A 23,458-nucleotide genomic window follows, 5' to 3' on the forward strand; every position below is an offset into this window, starting at 1 on the left:
CTGGGATTTGAATCCTGGGTAGGACTTTTAAGTTACAGATTTGCAGCTGGATAGCCAGCCAAAGCAGGACGGCAGGGTAGCCAAAGAGGGCAGGTATACTTTAGTCAATAAGAAAAACAAAATGTACTGTACCTGTATGCTTGGGGGGACGTGTGAGAGTGAGAGGGGGACAGATGAGACCTTCTCATAAAAGATTAACTCTTGTTTATTTGGTGTTGCTTGCGGTAAATGCATCGAGCCACCCAGGCTCACAGCTATTATCTACATCTCGCACATTCTCTACCACACCATTATCTGTTCTTAAGCCTGTTTCCCTAGTGAATTTAGACTTGGAGGAAAGGACTGCCAGGTAGGCAAACGCACGCACACACGCACGCGTACACGCACGCACACACGCACACGCACTCACGCACGCACACTATATATTTACATCACTTGTGGGGACATTACATAGACTTCCATTAATTTGTATGCAAGTCCTGTGGCCTTACCCTAACCTCTATCCCTAAACCTAACCCCTAACCGTTGTGGGGACCTACTATTTTGTCCCCACACTGTCAGAGGTCCCCTGCAGGTGACTGTGTGAACATGCGTTTAGTCCCCATAAGTATAGCTAGACACACACACACACACACACACACACACACACACACACACACACACACACACACACACACACACACACACACACACTGTACACACACAGGGTTGTAGTGGCAACTCCTCCGTCCGCTTCCGAGCAGAAGCTGCTGATGTAATGATGACTGATTGTGAGGGGAAGAGGTCTTTTAAACTGCGTTTCGTAACGCCGCGCAGCACTTTTCAACCGTTGCCCCCCGCTTTGCTACCTCCCATAGCGACGGCGACCCTGGCATTATCCTGCTTCCATGACAACCCGTAGTGAATGCGGTTTGACCTTCACCAATGATTCAGTGTCTCCCCACATCCACGTCCACTTTCCCTGTCCATCTCTCTATGTCCCTGTCTCCCGCCCTCTCTCTCTCTCACACACCAGGGACGTGCTGGGCCCCTGATTCAGCCCAGGAAAAAGAGTTGGAGAGGCCCTCATTGCACGCTATAGAGAGAGATCTCTCTCTATAGCGCTGCTGCTACTCAAAGAATTGTGACAAATTGACAAGCCAGTGGGCCAATTACATGAGTTATATTTCGTCGTTGTCGGGTGGAAACCTTGTATGTCCAAAACCGTTTGTTTTGTATTTATCATTTTAAGAATGATTTAAACTAGTGAAAACAGCCGATCTACAAGCACACAACGCCACGCAACGCGAGGCGTTGTGTGCTTGTAGATCTGCTGTTTTCACTACTTTTGTGCGACGGCCTTGTATGATGAAGCAGAGCTTTGCTTTGGCGAAGAAATTTACAAATTTTAAACTTGGAACAAAGGCCAACATTTTATTTTAATTCTTTTCCTAATGGCCGGCCTGGACCGGCCGGGAATGAACCGGCCGTTCGGGAGTTGTCCCGCTTTCCCCAATGGCCAGCACGTCCCTGACACACACTCTCCCTAGCTCTCTCTCTCTCACTTTTTTCTTTCTCTCGCTCGTCTCTCTCGACGCCACTGAAAACATTTTTTCCGTTTTAGTTTTTTTTTTTTCAAAGTACTCAAACCAACATCGTGTTTGTCTGCACCTGTGTGGGTGTATCCGATGCCATTGTTACACAAGCAGCGAATACTGTACATCTGCAGGGCCGGGGCTGATGTCATACTTTGAGTGGGAGAGAGACTGAAGTTGAAGTTTGTGCGCGCTTCCGTGTTTCCTGTCCTGACTCAGTGTTCGTGGCGTTTGAGGCGTGTGCCTTCTTGTAACAGAGCCGCAGGTGCAGATGGGCTTAGAGCTCACCTAACCCGAAACAGAACACTATTGTTCTCCCTCTGCCCTGCGGGGTGGAGCCAGCCATGAGATTGGAAATATTGATACAATAATGACGGAGCATTCAGAGGTGGATTTACTGGTTTGTGTGTGTCGTCAGGGAAAGAATTTACTTTGGAGTCGTTTTTTTCGATCTACTATTGGGAGAAACTAATGTTTGGTTAGCCTATAGGTATGTGGTTGTCACTCACAACCTGTGAATGGGTGATGTTGTTTTGTTTTCGTGTGTGTCTGCACATGTGTCACTGTGTATGTCGGTGTCCAGAAAGACTACGCCTATCAACCAAGTGATATGAAAACTATGATGAAAATAGCCGATCTGTAGCCGATCTATAGCCGTCGGTCAAGCTCAGAGCTGCTATTATTTCTACTTTTGTGCCACACTACTCTTGTATGATGAAGCAGGGCAACATAAAGAAGATCCCCCCTCTCAGATTTGTATTCAAGGTATAGCTCCTTGAGATGCAACATCCCATTTTCAAGGAGGTCCCAATAAAAACATGAACAACAGACATAGATATATACAAGTCTACAAATAAATTCATTCATACAGACAGTACAAAACATCTTTCTCCCTTAGGCGCAGTATGTCACGTGGAAAAGAATACTAGTTTCCATTATGACTTCATACTTGACACTTAACCACTTGAACCCCAGCATCCCTATTCAGGGGGTAACGTTCAACAAAAATAGCAGATCTACAAGCTCACAACATGTCACAATGTGACGCGTCGATCGGCTATTTTTGGCGAGGACGTTTGGTGGTCCATCTTACTAAGTATAGAACGGCTACACATTATTGTGTATTATTATTTTATGCTTTAACTATTGAAAAATAGCAGATATACAAGCTCACAGCGCGGCACCGAGTGCCGCGCTGCGAGCTTGTAGATCTGCTATTTTTTTTTTTTTTTTTTATTATAATTTTGACCCGATTCTATAAGTGTCTTTTGAATACTTCTAAGGTTGTTTTTTTTTTGAAAAAACCTATGTTTCTATATGTCAGCAATCTGGCCAGCCATCGTCAAAAAGAAAAGGTCCTTTTCACTTAACGGCAGATATCATCTGAATCCAAGTATTCTGCACCCCTGGACCTGCGCCACACAGCACCCTAGGGGTGCCACCACGGCACCCAGTGTGAGAACCACTGATTTTAGACGCGCAAACGAGATTAAATCTCCACAAATAAAATGGGAGATGCAAGGTTTCTACCCGACGGCCACGGTTTCTATTCATCCTTTTCACTGGGTAGACAATCCAGACGTCCTTCAACGGAGCCTCTCGGGTTGCTCTACCTGTCTGCCTGGCACGCAGTCTCACCACCTCGCTGTGTTGTTGGCTGGTTCATAATAATCATAAAAAAACACACTGGAGGAATGTTATATAATCCATTTAGGCCTAGAATTATTGAATGCTTTAACCAGTGAAAAATAGCAGATATACAAGCTCACAGCGCGGCACCGAGTGCCGCGCTGCGAGCTTGTAGATCTGCTATTTTTTGAAAAAGTCGTGAAAATAATGTGTGCAAATCTTTGAATGTATGTATTTTCAAAGCGAACGTTTGTAACTCAAATTTTGCCTCTGGGTGGTCCCTGGAGCTAGATATTTTGAAACGGGGGTCCGTGGCCAAATAAATATCATTTTGGGGGTCCTTCACATGAAAAGGTTTGAGAACCACTGACAGTAGTCTCTCAAGAACAGACTAACTGAGCTCCAGTTAAGTGAAAAGGACCTTTTCTTTGACGATGGCCGGCCAGATTGCTGACATAGAAACATAGTTGTTTCAAAAAATCTTAGAAGGATTCAAAAGACACTTATAGAATCGGGTCAAAATTCTAATTTTCAGGATTTAAAAAAAATAGCAGATCTACAAGCTTGCAGCGCGGCACTCGGTGCCGCGCTGTGAGCTTGTATATCTGCTATTTTTCAATAGTTAAAGCATAAAATAATGATACAATAATGTGTACCCGTTCTAAATGGCATAATCCAGTGAAACGTTCGACACGGTGCCTCTCGATACTTGATCGAATTAGTTTCTACTTGCCACCACTACCAGCTGCCGAGGTTTGCACCAGTCGTCCAGCTTTCTGTTGTTGTTGTTTTTGCTGTTGGAAGTTGCTATGGCAACCGTTTGCAAAGTATTGGCAGTGCAGCAAAAGCTTATTATTTTTTCACTCTTTCTGTTCACTGACATCTCGTGTCCTGCAGTAATTAAAAATCACATGACTGTCACAGATTCATTCGTTTAGCCATTCGACTTCGAGCAAACCTCATACGGCTTTGACCCGCTTCAACCCGATTGACCGTGCGTGCGTGCGTGTGTGTGTGTGTGTGTGTGTGTGTGACAGACGAGGGATGGGGGGGGCATAGAGGGATGAGATGAGCTAATGAAGAGGTGAGATTGTGTGTGTGTGTGTGTGTGTTTGTGCAGGGGCGTCACACTGGGGGGGGAAGTGGGACTGAGTTACGAGGGCCCAAGGTGGAGGGGCCTTAATTATTTTATACTTTAGCTATTGAAAAATAGCAGATATACAAGCTCACAGCGCGGCACCAAGTGCCGTGCTGCGAGCTTGTAGATCTGCTATCTTTGAAAATACGTGAAAATGTGTGCTAATCTTTGAATATAATGTAATTTTGCTTCTGGGGGTCCCTGGAACTAAATATTTTGAGATGGGGGTCCGTGGCCAAATACATATCATTTTGGGGGTCCTTCACATGAAAAGGTTTGAGTACCACTGACATTTATAGAATCGTGTAAAAAAAAAATATTGAAAGACCTGCACACATTTTCAAGATTTTTCAAAAATAGCAGATCTACAAGCTCGCAGCGCGCTGTGAGCTTGTATATCTGCTATTTTTCAATGGTTAAAGCACAAAATAATGCATAATAATGCGTTCCCAACTTCCCATTCATGGGGGGCCCACAGTGAATCCTTGTACCCGGGGCCCAGAATTTGGTGTGACACCCCTGTGTGTGTGTGTGTGTGTGTGTGTGTGTGTGATGTCTGCTCGTTCTGTTAATTGATCCAGCCAGTTCAAGCTGTTAGCAGAACGCCACAGCATCTTAAAGCCCGAGGAGCAGTGATCAGGGATGATCTGTAATCGGCTTAGCGCGCCTGGATGCGTCGGCCTCCTCTTGACTGACTGCAGATCAGCAGGCAGCCAGGTTTGCAACAAAGACAACAAAACAACGTCTCCTTGGCAACTGCCGGAGGTCATCACACAGTCAAATCGTCGGTGTTAATTTAGCCCTGCGTCTTTGGTAACGCTCGAGAGTGTGTAAATATAACCAAAATGGACCCTAGCCTGATCTCAGACTCGGCTCACGCAGTAGTCTGAAACTGTGCCTATTCTGAGCGATTTACGGGGGAGGGACTTTTTTGCAAGCGTGCACGCGCGTGTCCGCGCGCGAGTGATTGCGACGCACAGTGATCGGGACGCACGGTGGACGCAACGCATGGTCGCGGAGTGTGTGTGTGATTGTGTCTCTGTCTGTGCCAGTGACTGCTTCCACACAGAACTGCGACCAGAAACATGTAATCAACATTAACAGCTTGGTGAAATCAGCGCACGCGTGTGTGTGTGTGTGTGTGTGCCTTCCTCAGCCTGCCTGTGTGTGTGAACTTCGTTTGAATCGTTTCAACTGCTGCGCGGATTGGATATTCGTTAGACCCACCCCCACCCCCCGCGCTCATTGGACGGGCCGAAAATAAATCCCGATTCATGTAGTCAGCTCCAGACCAGAGAAAGAGTCCACTCTGAGAGTGGGCGGGGTCTATGGTCTGGAAGCAGGCTAAATGGACCCGCTACATTTGCACACTGTCAAAAGGTTAGAAAAAGAAACACTTGCGGAACAGGCAGTGTTCGGGTCGCGATGGCATTAAACAGATGGGTCAGGTCGAGTGGCGCTTGAGGACCGTGTCTGTTGGTGTTAGTTATGACAAGGATAATTGGTTATGGAAATACTGCACTGCATTAACATTTCGTGATCAACACCGCTTTAGTTAACAGAATCATTGAGCTGCCACAGAGACAGTGATTAGATTGATGATTGACTATGTGATCAAGGTCCATAGTTGTTGTATTTGAGTCGTTTTGTTCGGAACTAGAAGAGGATCGTACCGGTGGTCTGGGATTTCAAGCCATGTCCAAAAGTATATGCCGAAATTAGTTTGATTTGGAAAAGTTAAACTAAAATGACACCGCAGTGACCGCACACTGTCTGCACTTGCACAGTACTAGGAACACTTTTACATTGCTTAAATAATAAGTGTTTCTATTGTGCAAGCATCTGGTGTGGGGTCATTTTGTTTTATTATACGTTGATCCCAGCCTACGCACCCGTCTCTGAGCCGATCTGGTGTTCTGTGTGTGGAAGACTTTGTTTCCTGTGGATTTGGAATAATTAAAATTCAAAGAACAATCTCTTGTCCAGAAACGGGGACTGTTTCCGCCGACAAGATTTTTCAAATCAGTCCATGCTTTCAACTGCATAAAAAAATGTAATGCAACAAATAATATGATTTTGACCAAAAGAATGAATGGCAGCAGATTACGCATCTCAAGTACGTTTCAAGCCTCTTCAAGTTGATTTTCTACTATTGAAATGAAAGGAAACCAATGGCTTCTTTGAAAATAAAAAAATAAACTACTGCACGCTTTGGAGAATTGTTGGTTGCAGCTATGAAGTACATTCTTTACTCCCAATCATTTTAAGTCTAAAAAAACATTCAGTAACACCAGTAATTCCTTTTAAACGGTACAAGAAAATGCCAGAGCTTTTCAAGAGTTCTAAAGTGAGCTATTGTTTATACTGTATGTAAACATTAAGCCAGTAGGATAGAGCCAGTGGCTCTATCCTGATTTATACTTGCATGCATAAAAAGAGCCAAGCTACAAGCTCAGTACGACACCATCGTACAACAACGCACTACAAATGAAGCATAATGACTTATATTTTCTGTCTGTCACAAGGGGATGGACGGCCAGGCTGCTTTGCTGCTCTTGTTGCTTTTGTGTTGATTTCAAGTCAGCGCTGGTGCACTTCAGCACTTGGGTGTCATCTGTATGTAGCAGCTTGCGTTGTACACACTGTCTGTCTGTATGGAGACCACTCCAAAGCCCCCTGGTGCTGAGAACAAACTGGAAAACATGAGGACAACTTAGTTTTTTTTACCACAAGATAATTGTAATCAGAGAAAAGAAGATTGAGTGTTAAAATGTTTTCATTTACTGCTTTGGGTGGGAGCATGTGTACTAGTGGCTAAATACTGTATGTCCTTTTAGACACAATAAGCCGTCGATTTCTTTATTACTATTTACAGTAACACTACTAGCCCCCATAAGCCCATGAAAGATTGCGGTGCATCTTGGGAATGGATGGGCTTATTGTGTCTAAAAAGACATAATTTGTACGCATGCTCCCACCCACTGAAATCAAAATTGTTCAAATCGATAAAAACGATAGAAAGCAGTAAATGAAAACATTTTGACACTCATCTTGTCTTTCCTCTAATTACAATCTAAAATATGAAACCTTGTTTTTTAGATGAAACAGGAAAGCATGGCAAAATGTGGATTCATGATCACATTACTATGATATTTCCCATAAACGTCCCTCGCTGCAGTTCCGGCATCGCAGCCGAGTGTGATCTACAAGCTCACAACGGTTGCATCTGCGACGCGATGTGAGCTTGTATGTCAGCTGTTCTCCGGATGTGTGCCACAGTAAATTCTCGCGGAAACAGGTGGATACAGAATGTGTTAGGTCTAATGATTAGATATTGATAAGATGCCATGACCAGTCATTTGTGTGTTTTGCAGATATTTCTTTTATGACGCATTCAATTTGCCCCAGTTCTAGATCACATAGAATTCACCCAGATAGGATGCTACTTATAGTATATTGAGTAAAACCAAACATAAAGTAAAGCAATAAATGCTTCCTCATGGCTTTCTGTTGCTGTCCTTATTGTGAGTTGTATGCAAAAGCTGTAAACATTCTAGCATGCTATCCATTAAAAATGCCTCTAAAAGGTTCCAACACAGTTTTTTCTTTTTTATTCAGGAAGGCACCTGTTCATTAAAACGGGCTCATTAAAACTTAAGCAATCCAGTCTAAACTAATCCAGTCTAACCGTGAGGACCCCCTCGAAAACGAGATGTCATACTGTACATCCTCAACGGGCTTATCCTCCAGTGAAATTCCAAATAAATATAAATACTGCCTATTCTCTCTCACGGTACTAACGTAATTAATTAACCCATTTAGGCCTAAAATTATTGAATGCTTTAACCAGTGAAAAATAGCAGTTATACAAGCTCACAGCGCGGCACCGAGTGCCGCGCTGCGAGCTTGTAGATCTGCTATTTTTGAAAAAGTCGTGAAAATGTTTGCAAATCTTTGAATATATGCATTTTCAAAGCGAACGTTTGTAGCTAAAATTTTGCTTCTGGGGGGTCCCTGGAACTAAATATTTTGAGATGCGGGTCCGTGGCCAAATAAATATCATTTTGGGGGTCCTTCACATGAAAAGGTTTGAGAACCCCTGACATAGTAGTCTCTCAATAACAGACTAACTGAGCTCCAGTTAAGTGAAAAGGACCTTTTCTTTGACGATGGCTGGCCAGATTGCTGACATAGAAACACAGGTTTTTAAAAAAATCTTAGAAGGATTCAAAAGACACTTATAGAATCGGGTCAATATTCTTTTTTTTCACGATTTTTCAAAAATAGCAGATCTACAAGCTCGCAGCGCGGCACTCGGTGCCACGCTGTGAGCTTGTATATCTGCTATTTTTCAATAGTTAAAGCATAAAATAATGATACACAAAATGTGTACCCGTTCTGAATGGGTTAACGTGCTTACAGTCATAGCCATGATGTGCTACTCGGTGGCGCTAAGGGGCTTTGGACCTTTGGGCTTTTTGATCAGGGAAATCTGTCTTGTGTGTGTCTCATGTCTTCCGTAGGTCTGTCCCCGTCTGTCCACCAGGTGTCTGTGTGTACTGTATGTGTCCTTCGCTCAATCTAGCTGTTTGTTAGGGCTGTCACAATTATTACATAATCATCTAATCGCAATTATTTGACATAATCGCGATTTTTTTTCATAATCGTCATAATCGTTTCCATGTTGAAAAATGTTCATATATAAGTAAAAAAATAGTGGAAATAGCAGATCTACAAGCTCACAACGCGTCGCATCGCGACGCGTTGTGAGCTTGTAGATCGGCTATTTCCACTATCAATGTTATTTTTTTAAGTATAAAGTTGTCAAATATGTCAGTAATGTCTTTGTATATTTAGGTTATGTGTCATATCTGCCATATGCAACTTCAACGCCTAAAAGCCAAACAGAAATGTAATTGTCAACGACAAAAACACAATTAAATCGTTAATCGCAATTATTTGAGAGAAAATTAATCGTCGTGTAAAATGTCATAATCGTGACAGCCCTACTGTTTGTGTTCCTTTTCTTTACAATGCACTGCATATTCAGAAGAACCAGCATGTAGGTATAACAATGACACCCTTCCACAAGCTGCATGACTACCCACTCTGCCCCCCTTTTGCTTTTTTTTCCCTTTTCGTTTTGGAGACCTTGCAGTTTCTTTTGATTTTCGTTTTTCCGTACGACAACAACATTGCTTGATCCAAGAACAAATCACAGAAACCACCACAGCTGATCTCAGCAGGGCATCAGTGCTGACATAACGCTTGAAGAATCATTATTCTATAACCTGGTACCCGTCGAGAAGTTTCATTTCTCTTCCCCAGACTTTGTTTGTGTTTTTTTTATTTAGCGTTTTGCCTTTTTCTTGTCATTTCTAGTTTAATGGTTCCGTCTCTGTTGTCTGTGCTTCTTGATGTTTCCGAGAATAAAGTTCCATCGTTTTCTTCATCATCACGGTTGCCTTACATATTTTGTCCTGTGTATTTGTGTGTCTTGTTGTGTGGCTGCATGGGCTCTGCACGCTAGGGACTCTCTTTCTTTCTTTCTTTCTCTCAATCTTTCTCTCTCTCTATCTCTTTATCTCTATACATGGGCAACTGGCGGCCCGGGGGCCACATGCGGCCCCCACCTTCACTTAATGCGGCCCGCAGGTTGATACCGGAATACTGATATATTATTGATTTCAGCTGTCAAACATGACCTGCTTTAATTCCGTCAGTCTATATTAGTAGCTTAATGACTAGTATAGTAGTATTAAAATGTATTTCTTTATGTCCAATGTATTTGTATTTAGGTTCATAAAGTTAACATGAGTATATAACTAAATGCGTTTGAAATTAAATCAAAATGTTACATTTCAGGATTCCAATTAAGAAATAACAAAAAATAATTCAGGATTCCAATTCAATAGAAGCAAAAATAGCCGATCTACAAGCTCAAAACGCATCGCAGCGCGATGCGTTTTGAGCTTGTAGATCTGCTATTTTTGCTTCTATTGTATGCAATACTAGAATGACAAATGTGGCCCTCTGGAGAGAAGGTGGAAATATAGTGGCCCTCACCATCATGAAAGTTGCCCAACCCTGTTTCTATCTATCCTTTCTTTCTTTCTCGCTTTCTTTCTTTCTTTCTTTCTCTCTGCCTTATAGTGATGCTCACATTTGGTTCGCTGCTGATCATGTCTTCTTCTCCCTCTCTGTTGGTGTGTCTCTGTGTAGGGGACGTGTTGTTCCAGATGGCTGAAGTACACAGACAGATCCAAGTGCAGCTAGAGGAGATGGTATGTATTCCATGCATCTAGAATAGCTATACGTCGATGTGACACACAGAATGATGTACTTCAGTACACTATTTCCCAAACACTAGGATGGGACTCATTTGTGGGTCGCGGACAGATTTGAAAGTACCTGATGTCACAGACAGAACTGCCCATACAAGGAGATGTGTTGTGTTTCCACCAGCGAATTGTCAAAGAAAATGACAAGAATTTCAAACATTTTTCAAAATAACTTCATATTGGAGGGTATCTGCACATTTCTACAATTTGAGGACTTTTTATTACTTCTAAAATGACAAATTAAACATTGGCCAAATTGTCAAATATTAGTGGCAGAAATTGTGAAAATTGCCGATCTACATGCTTACAACGCCTCAAGGCGTTGTGAGCATGTAGATCTGCTATTTTCACAATAGAACAGTGTTATACAAAATGTAATGCCTCAACTCTTAGTGCTCGTCAGGGATGGGGGGTCCCCAGTTAAAATATGATTATTTTGGGGGTCGCGGCCTGAAAAGGTTGAGAACCACTGCTCTAGTACACTGGTTCTCAACGTTGGGTCTAGAGACCACCAGCGGTCCAAATGAACCCTTACTGACTCTTGAGAGCGTACTCTCTGGGATGTACTGTACACTGTAAAATACACAGAGTTAATTTAAGAGATTATACATTTGGAACGAAATGGACCTCCATTTGGACCCCCGGTGGTCCCCGGACCTGACTTTGAGAACCAGTGCTTCAGTAGTACACAAGGAGATGCACACATGCGTAGCTCAGGCTATGCTAGCACAACCCTGATGATGTGAAAAGACACACATAATAAGGGTAGAATCGGGCATTCTAATGAGTACCAATATCTCCTGATAACAGTATCACTCTGCCTTATTTACCATTAGATTATACCTGTAACCTAGCAACTGGCGGCAGCTGTCAGAAGCGATGTAACGTCAACCAGCCTTATTTTGTTTCTGGGAGAAAATGAATCATAACAACGTTTGTCAAAACTGGTGAGACTCAGTCCTCACTGTCAGGTCAAAAGGAGTAGCTTGGTGACTCCATGAGAGAAGTGCCTCAAGGGCAGTGCTGGAAAAAGAAAAAAGTACATTACGCTGTAGAAATACTCTCTTACAAGTAGAAGTCCGGATTTCAAAATGTACTTACAGTTTTTTACTTGAGTAAAAGTACCAAAGTATTGGTATCAAAATGTACTTAAAGGGGAAGACCACCCATTTTCAATATTGAAATATGTCATTAATATAGCTTAGAGGAGTTGTGTGGAAATAGAAAAAAAGTTCCCCCCCTTCTGTGTTGCCTAGAACTGGAGGATTGATTTTGGGGTTTGTATTGTAAATTACAACTTGATGACATCACCCAAAATCAATTCTCCAGTTCTAGGCAACACAGAAGGGGGGGAACTTTTTTCTATTTCCACACAACTCCTCTAAGGTATATTAATGACACAGTTCAATATTGAAAATGGGTGGTCTTCCCCTTTAAAGTATCAGATGTAGAAAGTACTCATAAAGAAGAATATCCCATTTCACAATTTTTTCGAACATATACAAATCTTCTATAAGTATCTATAAGCTCGTAAATCTGCTATTTTCAATTGGCCGAAATGTACATACTGTAGGGCTGAAGTGGGTAATGTATATTTTGTAATAATAATCAAAATCTACAAAGTTACTAGTAACTAAAGTGTTAAAATAATTGTAGTGGAGTAAAAGTACAATATTTGGATCTGAGATGCAGTGAAGTAGAAGTATTGTACATTGGAAATACTCAAGTAAAGTACAAAAACCTACAGTACCTAAAATTGTACGTACGGACAGTACGTAAGTAAATGTACTTGGTTACCTTACACCACTGCTCAAGGGCAAGTAGTAGCGGTGGCAGGGGACATGTACTATACATGGGAGGAGATTTACAAAATGACTAAATTAGGGAGAAAATGAAAAACATGAACTTGAAACTTTCATATCTATTGACTTTGGACATACTATATTAATTTAACCCATTTAGGCCTAGAATTATTGAATGCTTTAACCAGTGAAAAATAGCAGATATACAAGCTCACAGCGCGGCACCGAGTGCCGCGCTGCGAACTTGTAGATCTGCTATTTTTGAAAAAAGTCGTGAAAAAACGTGTGCAAATATTTGAATATATGTGTTTTCAAAGCGAACGGTTGTAACTCAAATTTTGCTTCTGGGTGATCCCTGGAACTAAATATTTTGAGATGGGGGTCCGTGGCCAAATAAATATAATTTTGGGGGTCCTTCACATGAAATGGTTTGAGAACCACTGAAGGACCTTTTCTTTGACGATGGCTGGCCAGATTGCTGACATAGAAACATAGGGTTTTTTCTAAAAAGAAGGATTCAAAAGACACTTAAAGAACCGGGTCAAAATTCGAATTTTCACGATTTTTTCAAAAATAGCAGATCTACAAGCTCGCAGCGCGGCACTCGGGCTGTGAGCTTGTATATCTGCTATTTTTTTATATTTAAAGCATAAAATATTGCGTCATAATGTGTTCAGGCCTAAATGGGTCAAAAATAAAATGTTCATGGCAATGAACTGACAAGCCAGCCTGCACGAAAAACTATCCCAAATGGGCCCAATCAGTCTATAGGTCGGCGAAGGCATAATCGGGGCATAAATCTTGCATTGTGTGTGTAATAGGGGCCCCCTTAATCCCACTCACAAATGAGAACTTGATGAAAGGAATGCTAAGATAATAAGATCGTGTCATAATTGTGTGTTATCGCTTACTGTAAGCACTGCATGCACCATTGTTGATAGTCTGTAAGGCCTAAGACATATCATTCTCTAATATTAATGCTGATAGAGTGTAAATTATACTTATATATTTATATTTATATGTATTAACCCACTCATCATCTTTAATTGTTGTTGCCTTACTATTTCTTATGTATCATTCTCTCTATCGGACCTGTATCTGTGTCATGCCTACTACGCTGCCTCTACAGTATGATAGTGGTCTGTTTAGCTCAAGACACAAAATAGAAATTAGACGTTTGCCCAGGACTCAAACTAGTGAAAACAGCAGATCTGCAAGGTTTCTAATATATGGAAATTCTTAGATAGAATTGTCTCCTAGGGTAGGTACCCTCACAAAAACATGCAGTAATCCTGGTCTCTATACTGCCTCCCCCTGGCCAGCCGGGGCGCCTGATGGAGGAGCTGAAGGAACTGTTTGGAATAACGTGGTCCTTCCATGCGCTATGTCCAACCGGGGAAGCTCCCCCTTGTCAGGTGATAAGAAGTGGCCTGCTCACTCCTCATGCACTGAAGGAAGCATGAGCTCAGTTCGGGGCTCTCCCCAGGTTGGCAGAGGGTTGGCCCAGGATTACAGCTTAGACAATTGGCACTGGGTGAAAAAATGGGTTACGAAATCATGGGATAGCATTTTTAGAGGAAACAAATGTGTCCCCGACCCCTGGGAACCAGCTGCTCTATATGACACCGACCTGGAGTTCCCTCGGGATCAATAAAGGTCTTTATCTGTCCGTCTATCCGTCTGTACTGAAACTCTGTACCACTTTCCCCTCCCCAGCTGAAGTCCTTTCACAACGAGCTGCTGTCTGAACTGGAGAAGAAGGTGGATCTGGATGCACGTTATCTGACTGTGAGTATCTAATTGCCTGTTTACATCCACCCAGGTCCCCACCCACCACGCACGGGACCCTCGGGACAGCCCTGCAACCAGTAACTCGCGCCGAAGCATGTCGTTGGCATTATGGAAATCCGTATAGTGCGGCGCTGCATAGGATGGTAATGGATGTGGAGCTGCGTTTTCTAAACACTCGGCGTTACGCAACAGAGTCTGACTCTGAGGCAATTAAGGGATGTCTCTGGGAAAAGAAAAGCTTTGATATGGCATCTCTGCAGAGTGGGCTGTGATTTATTTTTTCATCCCCGGCGCCACCATTAAAGGCCGGATGATTACAACACAACCTTTTTAGGAGTGTGTGTGTGAGTGTGTGTGACTGAGTATGTGACTGAGTGTGTGACTATGCATGTGGGGACCTGAAATCCCCACAAGGATAGTAAGAGGATAGGAAAAGATTCAGGTTGGGGTCAGGATTAGGCATTTAGGAGTTAGGTTTAAGGATCAGGGGTTAGGGATGAAAATGCTGCACAAAGAAATATTGTGTACCAACAAAGATATAAAGGCGTATGTCTTGTGCACTCATGGTTAGGCCTGTCACAATTATTACATAATCTTCTTATAATCAAATTATTTTGTCATAATCGTCATAATTAGTCACGTGTTGAAAAATGTTCGTATATTTTCAAACATTTTCAAAAATTGTGGAAATAGCAGATCTACAAGCTCACAACGCCTTGCAATGTGCAACTTCAAAGCCTAAAAGCCAAACAGAAATGTAATTGTCAACGACAAAAACACAATTAAATCGTTAATCAGCCAAGGACCCCTTAGCTGAGAGAGAGAGATGAAGCAGGGACCCCCAGATTCCATCAGTGTATTTTGGATTCATGTCAATTTGTGTTATCAGATATGTAACCACTTGAACCGTCCTCTCTGCACCAAACCTCTAACCCTGACCCACGTAGGGTTCAAGTGGTGAATATAAAAAAGGGTGAAAAAAAGTTTCTATCACACAAAGATTTGGAGGACCCCCTAGGGATCCCGGACCCTCTGTTGAAGACCCTTGGTGTAGGGTCTACGGGTTGGTGTTGGGTTCAGGTTTTTTGGGTTAGGGGTTAGAAAGGTAGTTTCCACATGGACATGCGTCGAGTCGACATAATCCACATTTTCGTCATCGTCAGCAAAGTACAGTATCTAGAAAATGTCCAATATGAAACGTATTATTTTTGGTTCAGAAACATTGAGGCTCAACAACGTATCCCTGGTTTGCAGGAACGCACAATGCCAACATTTTATTCTGGCGACCAGGCTGGTGTGTGATATCTTTAGAATGAGTGGGATGCAGGCTGCAGCGTGGAGCAGCACTGCGGTGCATTGGTTTGGGGGTGGGATGGATGGTGCCATCTCACTGGAGTTGTGTATGCAAGATCACATTGGGAGCCGTTTGATTTATTTATATATATTTTTATACCACGTGCTGTGCATGAGCAGAATTGCTTTCAAAGTGAAATGGACGGATGAAGAATTGCGGATCTACAAGCTCACAGCAACACATGAGTAGGGCTGTCACAATTATTACATAATCGTCTAATCGTGATTATTTGACATAATCGCGATTATTTTTCATAATCGTCATAATCGTTTCCATGTTGAAAAATGTTCATATGTTTAAAAAAAAAAAGTAAACAATAGAGGACGCGATGTGAGCTTGTAGATCGGCTATTTCCACTATCAATGTTCTTTTTTAAGCATAAAGTTGTCAAATATATCAGTAATTTCTTTGTATATTTAGGTTATGTGTCATATCTGCCATGTGCAACTTCAAAGCCTAAAAGCCAAACAGAAATGTAATTGTCAACGACAAAAACACAATTAAATCGTTAATCGCAATTATTTGAGTGACAGTTAATCGGTATGTAAAATGTCATAATCGTGACGGCCCTAATGAGAATTGCGGATCTACAAGCTCACAGCAACACATGAGCTTATAGTGTAGATGGGCTAATATTCGGTGCAATACACCAGTGCGCTAAATATAAATCACCCTTTATCCTGTTTTCCATGCCATGACTAGTTGTAAATAGATTTGAAGTGATTTAAGTTAGAGGTTTGTGCACAATTGTCTTGTTATTACTCTTAACTCTACTGCTGCAGACCATGTTCTGGGAAATGTTGCAAAAGCAAGGATTTGGCACAATTTCTGCCAACATTGATCCGAGATCAGGAAAGGGTTGATCCCTTCTTTAATCCATCAGCCAATTATTCTGTTGAACAGACATCTTACCCACAACATTAGTTTCTGGCAAGTGTCAACTGTTACATGGATTCCCCCCTCCGTCTGATCCCATGGTATTAACATCTATTGCTTTTAATAAAATCCTCAAAACAATCGTATCGGCAATAATAGCAAGCATTTTGCTTCGTGAATTATTCATATCGTCGTTTTCGGGCGGAAACCTCGTATCTCCAAGTTTCAAATGTGTACGTTCTTTCACAAAGTAAAGCCCTGCTTCATCATACAAGGCCGTCGCACAAAAGTAGTGAAAACAGCAGATCTACAAGCACCGCGAGGCGTTGTGTGCTTGTAGATCGGCTGTTTTCACTAGTTTAAATCCTTTTTAAAATGATAAATACAAAACGAACGGTTTTGGACATACAAGGTTTCCACCCGACAACGACGATATGCATTGTGTAATTCGGTCTCTGAAGACACAAGGGACAGCCAACCATCTTCTGCTGTAGTCAATGGTGTACAGTGTACACACTCATCTCTCTCCATCTCTCTCTGTCCCTCTCTATCTCTGTCTCTCGCAATCAATCTCCAAATTCTCCTGCCGTTTACCTCCTGACCTGGTGACCTGAAACAATGCCTTACCCACGGTGTTCCAACTCATCTCAGTCATTCACGGATGGATGGACGGCACAGTCCCGAAACGCTGAGTTGCCAAAATGGCCTCGGTCCACATAAGTTACCAATGAAGAGGGGGGCATTTCTCATACATCACCGTTTAGAGACAAAGATCACGTTCAGCGACAACCCGGTGTACCCAAGTTCATCTGAGGGCCAGACAGACAGACAGACAGACAGACAGACAGACAGACAGACAGACAGACAGACAGACAGTTCGTGACCACAATTAATCACAGCTTAGCTTTCTGATTGAGGGCCGTGAACACGCGGTCTGACAAAACGCTCTGACGGCGCTCGTGTTTAATTAAAGGGAACACGGCAGTTCATTTGCACTTGGTGTTAACTGGATATTGGCTCGTTCTGTTGGTGTTTCGTGACCCTGTGTAAACTAAACTCTTAACTTTTCACAAGATCTAAATTGCAGATACATACAGTAGCAGAGTGACGCTATCGCTTCTGCCTAATTGAATGGCTGAGGGGAAAGACTGTTCTCCACCATGGTTGTCTGCATACAGCAGGGGTGGGCAACTTTGATGATGGAGAGGGCCACTATATTTTCACACTCACTGCAGAGGGCCACAATGCAAAAATAGCCGATCTACATGCTCAAAACGTGTCGCACGATCTGCTATTTTTGAATTGGAAGCCTGGATTATTTTTACTTAGTAATATCCTGAAAAGTTTGTTTATGTTCTTCTGTTAACTAATACAAATACATTGGACATAAAAAAAAAAAAAAACCTCGGTTCGAAGTGGAGCGGTGAATCTGAGCAGCTATACCCTGTGTGTGTGTGTGTGTGTGTGTGTGTGTGTGTGTGTGTGTGTGTGTGTGTGTGTGTGTGTGTGTGTGTGTGTGTGTGTGTGTGTGTGTGTGTGTGTGTGTGTGTGTGTGTGTGTGTGTGTGTGTGTTGAGTGTGCCTGGCCTGCACAAAACAGCGCCCCTCCTTTAACTAGTGTGTTGTGTGTGGCCACTCAAGGTATTGCCAGGCTACGGACACGGCCGGCCAGCCACCCACCCACAGACATACCCACGGACATACCTGTCTATTGGGAGCGCTTTCACCGCTCCAAAAAGACTAGTTCTAGTCATTAAGCTACTAGCCTTCGGCTCAATTAAGCTGCTAATATAGATTGAAGTAATTAAAGCGGGTCATGTTTGCATGTTTGAAACAGCTGAAATCAATAATATATCAGTATTCCGATATTAACCTGTGGGCCGCATTAAGTGAAGGTAAGGGCCGCATGTAGCCCCCGGGCCACCAGTTGCCCATGTATGGCATACAGCATGGCTTAGTTTAACCTAGACATTTAAAAGTCTTGAGGCACATGGTCCTCTGTCCCTGTGCTGGTAATCATTTAAAAAACTGTTTGCAGCTTACTAATTTACTCAGCAGTGGATGACAGTTAAATGTAAAACGTTAAACAGTTTAACATAATTGTCTGCGAACGGTAAGAGCGAACCCACCCAAGTAGTTTTGTGTAACACTGTCAAAACCCAGCTCAACCTCAGCTCAACCTCGCCATTATCATCCCTATCATTATCCTCTTTCACAAAGTGGGCCAGAACCTCAATATCTCCTGGGACCGCATCTCCCACAATTCCTCCTGGCTGGCTTGGTTGGTTGGTTCAGTGGGAGATCTAGCTATAGCCACGTGCTCATGAGCTCTCTGTTGCCCCCCGCAGGCCGCCTTGAAGAAGTACCAGGTGGAACACAAGACCAAAGGGGAGGGTCTGGAGAAGTGCCAGGCTGAGCTGAAGAAGCTACGCAGGAAGAGCCAGGGAAGCAAGAACCCCTCCAAGTATGGAGAGAAGGAGATGCAGGTGAGTCACTGCACGAGGCCCTGAGCTCAGCCCAACTGTTAACCACTTAGGTCAAATCAGGGACGTGCTGGGCCCCTGATTCAGCCCGGGAAAAAGAGTTGGAGAGGCCCTCATTGCGCGCTATAGAGAGAGATCTCTCTCCATAGCGCTGCTGCTACTCAAAGATTTTCCATTTCAGATCATGACAAGTGACAAGCCAGTGAGTGGGCCAATTACATGAGTTATATGTCGTCGTTGTCGGGTGGAAACCTTGTATGTCCAAAACCGTTTGTTTTGTATTTATCATTTAAAAAATTATTTAAACTAGTGAAAACAGCCGATCTACAAGCACACAACGCCTCGCACCACCGAGATCTGCTGTTTTCACTACTTTTGTGCGACGGCCTAGTATGATGAAGCAAGGCTTTGCTTTGCGAAAAGAATTCCAAATTTGAAACTTGGAGAAATGAGGTTTCTGCCCGACAGTGACGATTTACTTTATTGGCCGCCTAGATGACATGTAGAAACAGCGAAGCTATCCCAACCACTTAAACCAGGGGTCTTCAACGTTTTCAGTCCAAGGACCCCTTAGTTGAGAGAGAGATGAAGCAGGGACCCCCACAACCTGTTAATAGATTCCATATTTATAGTTTAATCTTTTGACAGCACAATCATCAGTGTATTTTGGATTCTTGAACTGTCAATAATTAATAAACTTGACCTTTCACTATGTACTTAGTCTGCTCTTTTTCCCCTCTACACCAAAGCTATTTGACGAAAATAGCCGATCTACAAGCTCACAACGCTTGTAGATCTGCTATTTGTGGCTAAAGCTCTCCGAATATGGATGCTAGGGTTCAAGTGGTTAATGTAAAAAAGGAGGGGGAAAAAGGTTTCTATTACTCAAAGATTTGGAGGACCCCCTGTAGTAACTCTGAGGACCCCCTGACTTAAACCCTATACACCCTCATTGACCAGGGTCCCCCAGGGCTCTATACTTGGCCGCCCTCCTCTTTTCTCTCTACGTTGACTCTCTTCGCTGAAAATAGCCGATCTACACTACACGTCACTTTGTTGCAGGGCTGAGATCACCCACTCGGTACAAATGTACTGTATAAAACCCAACAGTTGTTTTACATGGGAAGTGGAAGGCAAATGAAAACAAGTCAAGCTGTTTGGACTCTTTTTGGCTGGACCACAAAAGGACTCAGGCATAAGTGCTGTGCAAGAGAGACGATAAAAACGGATTAAACCCATTTAGAACGGGTACACATTATTGTGTATCATTATTGAATGCTTTAACTGTTGAAAAATAGCAGATATACAAGCTCACAGCGCGGCACCGAGTGCCGCGCTGCGAGCTTGTAGATCTGCTATTTTTGACCCGATTTTTGACCCGATTCTATAAGTGTTTTTTTTTGTGAAAAACCCTATGTTTCTATGTCAGCAATCTGGCCAGCCATCATCAAAGAAAAGGTCCTTTTCACTTAACTGGAGCTCAGTTAGTCTGTTCTTGAGAGACTACTATGTCAGTGGTTCTCAAACCTTTTCATGTGAAGGACCCCCAAAATTATATTTATTTGGCCACGGACCCTCATCTGAAAATATTTAGTTCCAGGGACCCCCCAGAAGCAAAATTTGAGTTACAAACGTTCGCTTTAAAAATACATATATTCAAAGATTTGCACGCATTTTCACAACTTTTTCAAAAATAGCAGATCTACAAGCTTGCAGCGCGGCACTCGGTGCCGCGCTGTGAGCTTGTAGATCTGCTATTTTTCACTGGTTAAAGCATTCAATAATTCTAGGCCTAAATGGGTTTTAAATGGTCAAAGTTGTCGTATTGACCTTTAAGGTGTGTTTGCTGATTCAGTGCACACAGTTAAAGCACTTCAAATAACAATCGCTCTGACAAAACACTCCATTGTAACACAGACAATTGTAACACACATTCACAAAATGGAAACATTAATGACAGCAGGAGGAGTCATCGATAATTACAATTTTGTTTTTGATAATTGCAATTTGTAATTAACTTCTCTGACGTGTTGTGAGATTGCGGATTTGTCTATTTTCGCGGGTGTTTGCCTATTATATGACATGCCCAGAAAAGGGATAATAGGGTTCACTTGGTTAAGCCCGGAACTCCTTTTCGTAGGACAAAATATCTCATCTACAGGAGGAGTGTCACCAATCATTTTCTCATGACCAAAACAAGGACGACATGCCCAAAATAAGGACGACAGGTTGAAACGTTTGCAGTATTTTCTAGGCATGATTTGCCTGACTCTGGACTGGGGCATTAACGAAAAAGTGTAATGAAGTTGACTCAGTCGACTTCATTACACAAGTCGACTCCCACCAGAGAAAGTCGAAAGTCAAAGATAAAAAAACAAACAAAAAAACATTCTATGATGCGAGGCGTTGTGAGCATGTAGCTCCGCTATTTTCACAATTTCTGCCTCTATATATTTGACAATTTGGAGGTCTTAAAAAGTCTTTAAATTGGCACTTTAGAAATGTGAAGATACCCTCTATGCACTTTATGTTGGTTTGTTTACAGTTGAATGAGAAAACAATGTTTCACATTAAGTTAATCCTCTGGGGACCCCCCAAAATAATTGGGGGGACGACGTGTGTGATGTGATGACTTCGTCAAACGATAAAGTCGACTTCAACTCAACTTTTTACTGAATCGAGTCGACTTGCAAAAATCACAAGTCGTTATTGCCCTACTCTGGACGTGTCTGAAGTGTCTTCTAACAAGTACTCCAGTATTCCTATGATGCTGTCATCTGAATCTGCTCCACGTCTCTCAAATCGTCTGTCTATTCTGTAATTATACTGTATGTCTATTGTCTATGTTTGTGTTCCCGCTGCCAAAGCACGCCCTTGCCAAACACAAAAATACAAGGCAGGAGTAGAGAGCTGATTGTTTGGAATGGCTGCTAGAAAAGCCTCATTCAAGCATACAGTACAATAATGTACACACATTCAACCATTACCGTTTCGTCCAAAGCATTCTGCATAGTGACAATGTACAGAAATGGCGAAATGAGAAACAAATCAATTAAAAGATATGAGCTCTGCAGTAGGCCCAATACGCCATCAGCTTTAATGGGAGAATCTGCGAATGTGGGCATACTATTGGAAAGTGGACAGTTTTGAATCTCACTGGGAAATAATGAGCTCACTCTTCATGAAAGAGATAGCAGATTGCAGAGTGCACAAAACGGCAAGAACGGGGGTGGACACAACATGTGACCTGAGTGGGAATTCTAAATAGCAGAGGCTTGGTATGAGCTGCAGTGCACTTCCGACCGGATCTTGAGCGCACATAAACAAATAACAGCAACACTCTGCATTGTTGCAGAATCTACTTAGAAGGTTTTGCAAGCCGACCACTTATGTCACACTGGATGAAGTTGATCTATAGCAAAAGTGCCTTCAGGGAAAAACAAAAGCTACTTAAAAGTAGGTACTAGTTTACCTTAATGTGAATGGACTATGCAGTGCAGTGTTGCATTGTCTGGGCATGCCTTCTCAGCGGTCAGGATGAAAGAAAAAACGGCCTTTCTTTCTTTGCTTTTATGCCTCTAAAATTGTTGGTTCCAGTAACTACACCAAAAATGGCAATTCAAGTAATTGCACTACTTGAATTGCAGTGCAAATTTGAATGTAGTTGAAGTGCTAGCAACTGCTACTGCTTTCTCTATTACCTAAACATCTAAATGTCTAATCCTAAAACTAACACCAACTTCTTGTGAGGAACAGGACGATAGTCCTCACAACATCTATTTCTCATATTCTACTAAACTTGAGGACACACACACGCACACACGCACACACGCACACACACACACACACACACACACACACACACACACACACACACACACACACACACACACACACACACACACACACGGGCAACCTATCACATCATCTCTGTTTACATCTGGCTCTGTGAGAGCCCCATCTTCTCTTTCCCTGTTTATCTTTTGTGTGCTTTATTGACACTGACGGTGAGCAGAGAGAGCAAAGGCAGGAGAGCGGGCATGACATGCAGCCACGGTCCTCTGGGTTGGATTCATGTACAGTATACTCGCTGTCGCTTGCCGATTTGCTGTTTTGCTTGAAAATGTATTTAGGGCTGATGTGTACTTTAGAGACAAATTTCTAAAGTACTGTTTTTCGGGGAGTCACAAAATCTCGGTAGCACCGAACAGCCGAATTAATGACGGTACCCACCCCCCAAGAACCTCTGAATGGCGTCATATTGTAGTTTAGACATAGCCGAACCGAAATGAATTGCATCGGCCCTAAAAGCCAATAAGCCCAATATTATACTTCATCACACTCTGGTGTCGTCTGGCGAAAATGTCAACATTTTTGCGAGCTTGTAGACCTGTTATACAAAAAAGAAAAAGGTTTCACGGCTATAACGACATATGCAGTTTTTTTATTTTTATTATATCGTCACTGTCGG

The 23,458-nt window shown here is 42.6% G+C and overlaps 1 protein-coding gene across 2 annotated transcripts in view; it reads left to right on the top strand.

The window, feature by feature from the left end:
- The window catches only part of LOC308283372 (BAR/IMD domain-containing adapter protein 2-like), a 107,296-nt gene that overhangs the window by 49,004 nt on the left and 34,834 nt on the right, over window positions 1–23,458 (top strand). For both annotated transcript variants that reach the window (XM_080723797.1, XM_080723796.1), the window contains exons 4-6: window positions 10,564–10,625; window positions 14,201–14,272; window positions 18,853–18,990. In XM_080723797.1, coding sequence (XP_080579923.1) covers window positions 10,564–10,625; window positions 14,201–14,272; window positions 18,853–18,990 — 272 coding nt within the window. The remainder of the gene's footprint in view (window positions 1–10,563; window positions 10,626–14,200; window positions 14,273–18,852; window positions 18,991–23,458) is intronic.

The sequence above is a fragment of the Nannobrachium achirus genome (genome assembly GCF_963921795.1).
Source record: "Nannobrachium achirus genome assembly, chromosome: 4".
Lineage (NCBI taxonomy): Eukaryota > Metazoa > Chordata > Actinopteri > Myctophiformes > Myctophidae > Nannobrachium > Nannobrachium achirus.